The 8173-nt window shown below is 36.6% G+C and overlaps 1 protein-coding gene across 1 annotated transcript; it reads left to right on the plus strand.

Moving 5' to 3' along the window:
• Window positions 1-5281: 5281 nt before the first annotated feature.
• Window positions 5282-6850, plus strand: LOC111383596 (protein FAR1-RELATED SEQUENCE 5-like). The gene is made up of 4 exons (XM_023007710.1): window positions 5282-5926; window positions 5990-6380; window positions 6515-6752; window positions 6847-6850. The coding sequence occupies exons 1-4, from the start codon at window positions 5282-5284 to the stop codon at window positions 6848-6850; spliced, it is 1278 nt and encodes a 425-aa protein (XP_022863478.1).
• The last annotated feature ends 1323 nt before the right edge of the window (window positions 6851-8173 follow it).

The following is an 8173-nucleotide window of genomic DNA, read 5'->3' on the forward strand; positions in this document are numbered from 1 at the left end:
ACCTTCTTCATGGGATATTCAATCACAAAGGTTGGGTTGCTCTCGAAAGTGACTCCCTTATGGGGTTAACCCATCCCTTCAACGATTTATGTATATTCATCATGGACTATACTTTATTTCATGCTCATCCTGGACAAATAATTTCGTATCATCAATATTTGCAATCTTTCATTCTCCTTTTGCACACATGCAATGTTATTTAAGAAATTTTCAAAGTATTAATTCACATATTTAAGTATAGTAAACACATGAAATTTCTAATTTTGACTTTTAGTAATAGATTTGGACAGATGCATCCTTTGAGCTCTTGCATTTTACCCGCAAGGTCTACGATTTAATTTTTAACACTTTTCAGTAGTTAGTTTACAACTAAAAAAATGAAATATAAAGTGTATATTAAACACCCTCACATTCCAAAACATTTAATAATTCATCTTATGGAACTTCCTCATAATGAAAATATCATTAACTAATATTTGGATTTAACTCCCCAATTCCGGAATAGGAAAATTTTCGATGCTTGCAAATACTTTTGAACTGTTTCACAAAACATTAGCACCATAATAAATAAGAATAACTTGAATGAACTTAAATAAAAGGTATTCAGGTTCCATTTCCACCCAAAAGAAATGAAAAGTAACAAAACTTACAATTAATTAATGACTGTAATTTGGGTTCTTTTACCTTTATCCCAATTATTCCCCACAAGGATCAAAATTATGGAAGATGTAAATAAATTCACAAAAGAAATTTTACAAATAGCATTTTTATGTCTTTGCCAGCCTCAACGCTTACATGTTTTCTCTCAAAAGCAAAATGCCTTAAAATCTGATTTAGACATTTTAAATAATGCATTAACTTTAGCAACACCACAACATGAATAATGAAATGGATAATCATGATTCTTTGAATTTCAACAAAATATTTTCCCTATGAAATGCAATCCATTCCACTATTTTCTTGCATTATTCTCAGTTGTTACTTTAAATACAACATTGAGAAATCAAGAGACCCCAAAACCAAATAGATTTTTTTGGATCTTATCACTCTTCCTAATTTTGTTTGCCTGAGGTTTAAAACATAACGTGAAAGTCTACACTTAATCTTTGACAACCATCTCAAACCTTAAGACTCTGCTTGGCAGCTAGGCAATTAGGCACTTAAGTAGCCTCGGAGCATAGCCCAATGGTGCAAAGGACAAGAGTAAGGTTATCTCACGCACTGCTAGCAGCCGTAGTATGGGGGTTCGATTCTTGAGACATGGAATTGGACTCTTTGTAAGCGTAGTGTACAAGCAGCTATTGTTCCCTGACCTGTTGGGGCACATCCTGCGATTTACTTCCCTCACAAAGTTTTAGGGACTGGACGGTGGAGACCCTTAAGGTTGAGGTTCAACCTTTTAATTAGGCACTTAAGTAAGCTTCCGTGCCTGTTGAAGAATGAGCCGGCGACTCATAGGCAGTGGCTTGGTTAAGGGAACCCATCGGAGCCGTAGCGAAAGCGAGTCTTCATAGGGCAATTGTCACTGCTTATGGACCCGAACCTGGGTGAACTTAAGTAAGCTTCCATACTTTCTGCTTGATATTTTTCTCTCTCTGACCATCTATTTATACTAATTGACGTACATCTTTATGGTTAAATGAGAAATAAGTTGCTTTCCAAAGGAAAAATCTTACGTGACCCTCTCCAAACAGAATGCATAATTGGCGCCCCCCTATTGGAGGGGGTGCCTGTGGACCTGACACCTTGGACGGACAAGGCCTACGATACTTCTCCTTTCCAAATGTGGTTTTTTTCTTAGTAACATCACAAAAGCATATACATACATGTGAATTGTAAGATTATCTTTCTCATCATTGCGTATATAATAGGTTTTGGAGTTTCTAAAATTTATCTCCAAAAGCTCAAAGCCTATTTGAGGCTTCTAGGCATAAGGAAGTATTAATCTATTGGCAAAGATATATTTCAACAAAGTTTGGCTAGTCAAAGATTGCACTTGTGAACTCTCAACCCCATTGTGAGTGTCAAAGGTTATTATTATTATTTTTTTCCTCCCTTCAGTAGCATTTGCTGCATATGAATCATATAAGCCATTCTAGAATGGATTCTTATCTAGTATAGATCCATGTTGATTGGTCTGTTTTATGGTGCACAATAATGGAGAAGTCACTATTTCGTATGTTCCTGTGCTGTCACCATAAGTTGAGGAAAATTCTAATTTGTTTCGCCATAGATTTAAATTTTAGTCAAAAACATATTTTTTCACTGAATATACAAAGGTCAGGAAAAGGACAGAAAGATTAATCAATTGTTTGCAAAGAAACATTGATTGAATACACATTGTCAAAAGATTACAGAACCAGATTTAATTTTATCCAATAGAAGATTCTTAATCTTTTTTCTTTATTTATTTATTTATTTATTTATACTTGAATCCTCTCAATTGAAGCAATTATCTGAATTTAATATCTAGATAGCATGCAAATAAGAGTGTTCCTTTTGTGAGATTGACAAGCCAGAGTATTTCCATGCAAACACCATGTAATAATTTTCTAAATACAAAACAAAAATTTTAATGCTCTAGATTGAAATAATTACTTACCCAATTGAGGAACGAAGAAGTTACACACAAAAATCATATAACATGACTTTAAATTGTTGAAAAAAATGGGTGATTTGTGTGTAGATATTTATCAATTAATATAATCAATTAAATAATATAAACATAAGAAGAGAAGAGTTAGAAGTGCAAGTTTTATGGAATCACACCAAAGACACTATCCTAAAATCATGTTGCCTTGCACTCGTGTGCTCCAAAATAAAATTCATATAGCTCACAGTCAGTTCTACTTCTATGGACACGATCATAAGGAGATAAAAAAATGAGCATTTATCTTTTTTTTAATTTAATTATTATTTAATGTGATAAATGAAAATTTACTATTTTATCCCTTTTTAAAATATTAAAAATGTGGTCAAAGTCAAATCTTTGGTCAACTAACGAAATTGTGGATGAAAACCGTCCAAATAGGCTTCACCTGCAACGTTTGAAAATGTTAGGGGTGACGGCTGCAACAAATCAAAGATTTAGGGAAAGTCTACTAATATTTCAAAGGTTTGGGATTTCTGTTGCAATTTTTCCTTAAAAATAAATACTAAGCAATATTTTAGCACCAATTTTTAAAATTCATAAAAGAAGTATAAGTAAATCAACTTTTTTTAATTATGTGTAATTAATTATGCAGGATGTTTGTTGATGCGTGCAAGAGACTTCGCATAATGAAAGAATCAGAAGCAATTGGACATGGTATGCACCTTCATAGAAGAATTATCCCTTTTTATCTTAATACATTTGCTCAACAATTTACATTTATATCCATTAATTATATCTCCTTTTCATAAATCAATCTCGAGTGTATTTTAAGTAATTTCTTAACAATTTTGTCATCAATTTCAGCAAGAGCCATGGAAAAATGAAAGAGTAGATGCTAAATCGTGCTTACAAAGCTCGTTAGCCACGCCGATGGACCCATCGAGGTGCATGTAACATATTCTTCTATGGAAAAAGCTTCTTGTATGCTTCCTTTCACAGCACTCTTCACAGCATTTTAAAAATGCTGACATGGCATTAAGAGGCGGGAAATTTTTGAAAAAAATGGGACTGGCTGGAGGCTCGTTTTACCGGTTTACAACCCGGCCCATTTGAAAGCAACCCATTTCTCCTCGAAAATCAGTTGAAAACGAAATCCACAAATCAGTTTCCCGGCTTCGAAGAGCACCTCCGTCGAGACTGGTTCGGGAACGGGGAAAAAGGCATAAGTGCTGTGAAATACTGAACCCATTTCTCCACGAACTGTGCTTGAAAACAAAATCCCCAAATCAGTACACCCGGCTTCGAAGACCTCCTCCCTCGCGACTGGTTCCGGAAAGGAGAAAAAGGCATAAGCACTATGAAATACTCGGTTCGGCTTCGAAGACGTCCGATCCTGAAAATTGTCTTTCTCCGTTCCCGGTTAGAAATTCTTTCTCCAACTTTGGGTTTTTATTTTTTTGGTTTCTCCATTGGAGATTGTATAAGAAGAAAAGGAAGTTGTAGTAATGAAATATAGAAAGAATATGGTTGGTGCTTTGAGTGGTTGGTTCAATGTCTCCGTTGCCTATTTTTATAGAGAATGAGAGGAAGATTGTTTATATATTGAATGAGACATTATGTAAAAGTTAAAAAAAATTAGTAAAATTTGCAGTTAATTTTTCTATATATTGAAGTATATATAGGTTTGTCTATCTCGAAATCAGGCTAAAAAAATGTTGAAATAGCTACTATACATGGTTTCCATTCTATCTAAACGTATCTTAATTCAGGGGGATGTTCAGGCTACTGATTAATCATCTGTTTAAGTTTCTTATCCTCTGGAGAAGTTGGTATAATAATCAGATTCATTAAAGTAAAATCGAACACTTCTCTCCAGTCCCTGAGTTTATTTGGAAGCTTAGTATCGTAATATCCCAAAGCGGCTGTCTTCATCTTTGCTTGAATGCTCTCTGTATTTGGAAATTGAATGTTTGTCCTAAAATGATGAATAAGTAATGCTTAACATTTGACTTTGTTGATTACGAGGCAGGAAAAGAAATAATGGAAGTATTGGATGATGAAGTACTCGTAGAATCCGACAATGAGAACTTGATGGACAATGTAATCATGTTGGAAGATGATAACGTTGGAGTGGATGCTACAATTGTGCTGGAGGTGGGTATGAAATTCAATGATGAGAAAGAGTTGTTTGAATTCTACAAAAAATATGCGTACGAAGTAGGTTTTCCTGTACGAAGAAGAAATTCCAGAAAGTGCAATGGTGTAGTGACGTATGTCACATTGACTTGTAGTCGTGAGGGACAATGACGCTACCAGAAAGGCGCTTCTTTGAAGCCACAACCAACAATTCAAATGGGCTGCAAAGCGAGGATAACTGCTTCCTCAGATGTTCGTGGAATATGGAGAATTTGCACGGTTGACCTCAAACATAATCATAAAATAAGTCGGTCGAAGTCGAGGTTGTATTGATGCAACCGTGAATTGAGTGAACATGTAAAACGAAGGTTAGAAGTGAATGATATGGCTAGAATTCCTTTGCATAAGAGTTACAATTCTGCAGTGGTTGAAGTTGGTGAGTATGAGAATATGACTTGCATTGAAAAGGATTGTCGAAATTATGTGGAAAAAGTGAGGTGATTAAGACTAGGCGAAGGAGATGCCGTGGCAATACAATCCTATTTTTCGGAGATGCAAGCACGTTCATCTGGGTTTTATTTCTCTATGGATTTGGACGACGAGTCACGGCTTAAGAATCTTTTCTGGGCCGATAATAGATCTAGGCAAGCATATAAGGAATTTGGTGACGTAGTGACATTCGATACCACTTACCTAACTAATAAATATGACATGCCTTTTGCTCCTTTTGTTGGAGTAAATCATCACGGACAGTTGATACTGCTTGGATGTGGGTTGTTGTCAAATGAGGATACAGATACATTTGTTTGGCTGTTCAAAACATGGATGTTGTTCATGCACGGTAAAGCTCCTAACGGAATTATTACCTATCAAGACAGGGCAATACAGAATGCAATTAAAATTGTGTTTCCAAATACAAGGCATAGATGGTGTCTGTGGCATATATTGAAGAAGTTGCTCAAAAAATTTGGATACCACGTGGATAAGAGCTCCATTTTTTCGTGCATACATAGAGTAGTGTATGACTCACAGTATGTTGAAGAGTTTGAAAGAGGTTGGGAATTGATGATTGATACGTATAACTTGTACGACAATGAATGGTTGTCCGGTTTGTATGAGAACATGGGTCGATGGGTGCCATGTTATTTGAAAACATATTTTTGGGCGGGGATGTCAACTACCCAGCGCAGTGAGAGTGTAAATGCGTTTTTCGACGGTTATGTGCATTCGAAGACATCATTGAAATAATTTGTTGAACAGTACGAACGAGCACTGCGAAATAAGGTTGAGAAGGAGTTTCATGCAGATTTCAAGTCGTTTTCGCAGATGGTGCCATGTGCAACGCTATATGAAATGGAAAAGCAAGTTCAGGCATTGTATACCATATCCAAATTTCGAGAGTTTCAAGATGAGATAACTGGGAAGGTCTACTGCGATGTCATATTTACGTCTGACAGGTGTTCGGAGAGGATATATGAGGTCGAGGAGGATGTCATATATGAAGACAAAGTGAGGAAGAAAAAATTCACCGTTTGGTTTCGTGCAGAGATGTGCGATATTGTTTGCAGTTGTCATCTGTTTGAGTTTCGAGGAATTCTGTGTAGGCATGCCATTTCAGTGTTAATGCGTAACGCCGTCACATGCCGGACCGGTACATATTAAGGAAATGGAGGCGAGATATTTGTAGAGCTCACACGGGAGTGTCAGTGAACGATGCCGGTTTGGTTAGCACTCCTAATCAGGTCAGGTATGAGAACATGTGCAATGAATTTGCTACATTGGCAGGCATAGCCACAAATAATGAAGACCGATGTTGTGAGATAGTAGAATGGATTCGGTCACAGTCCAAGCAGATAATGTCTACCACACAGATTTCTCAGACGAATAGCGTTTCTCTGCCCAGTTTGCATGTAGCATCGCAGTGCACAGCGTCACAAGACACGGGCAATGGCAATATACAAGATCCTAAATGCACAAAACGGAAGGGTGTGCCAAGGAAGCTTCGTAAGAAAAGCCCACTGGAGTTAAGTTCGAAGAAATCGAAGGTATTATGTGTTTTTTCGTGCCGTAATTTATCAGAACGGATACTTAAATTAAAACTTTATGCTATCCTACAGGTAGTATTGTCTTCAAGTATAGGACGTACACCACGACCGAGGAAGAACAATGTTGTACAGATGCCCCAGTAAGCAGAATATTCCATACCCACTCCATGTTCATTTCCTCAATTTACTTTGGTAAGTGATAAATTGGTTATTTGAACGTTCAAAGGCCGCAATTTCTAATCATTTTTCATTGCCTGTAGGATGATCGTTGGCAAGAGCGCCATGTAGCTACACAACAGTTGGCGGGTTCAAATTCCATTGCACCATCACCGACAAATGTTATGTTCCATTACCCAGGTAATTATATGATTTCGTATGTATAAATTGCATATGTTTCTTCCCCCATATTCTTTAACACGACATATTTTTACAGTTGGTACTACAATCCCATTCCAACCACCGATGCCACCTTCTCAAAGTGCCATAGCGGGTTGGATGTATAGTGCTACCCAATCTTCAAGAGGACCCTTATTCAAGCCTACTAGTGAACATGAAGAACAAGGTCATTTCTGTGGAGAATTTTCAAAATAGTTGTTTATTGTTTTTGTTAATGCAAGATATTAGTGTTCATATTCTTTATATGTTCACTTCAACTCAGGAACCAAAAGATAGCAGAAAATATGGTGTTGAGAATACTTTTAATAGTGGTAATACCTTATCAAAAGCTGGAACCAGAAGATAGCAGAAATTATGGTGTTCATCGTCTGTTGATATGTTCATCTAGAAGCTCAGTCCATCACTGCATCTGGCCATCTGCTGATGTTGCTTTTCCTTTTGAGTGTGTCGTTTTAGTCTACAATGTTAGGGCATGAACCATTATGCTTATGGTTGATAAAGAGTACTAGATGTTGCTTGAATGTAAATTGAGACTTGTTGTAATTTTAGGATAACTTCCTCGGATATTTTTTTGTGATGTTTATCGAGCCATAAAAGAGTTCGTCAATAATCCTCAAAACTATGGTACGATTACATACTTTTATTGCTGTGAACTCATTGCTGGCTAAGTCAACCTGGTCGGCCGATCCATTGGCTGCTATTTGCCGTCCCATTACTGTCTAGGCGCTGGTGTCCTCTTCAGTGTAAGAACCAGTAATTGTGTGCAAATGGCTACTTCTAACATTCATTACCTTGTTTTCTTTTGAGTGATTAGTATATCATGTAACTGCCATATTGACAATTATCTTCCTCCATCAACTGTGTGCAAATGTGATAATTATATTCCTCTATCAACTCAGCAAAGTTTTCCTGTAATGGTGCACCACCAGCTTCCAGTCCAACTACAGGCACAGATCCAGCAAGAGGCAAATTATATGAAGAGCCATTGACTGTTAAATTACAT

This window comes from Olea europaea, unplaced genomic scaffold (genome assembly GCF_002742605.1).
Source record: "Olea europaea var. sylvestris unplaced genomic scaffold, O_europaea_v1 scaffold272, whole genome shotgun sequence".
Taxonomy (NCBI): domain Eukaryota; kingdom Viridiplantae; phylum Streptophyta; class Magnoliopsida; order Lamiales; family Oleaceae; genus Olea; species Olea europaea.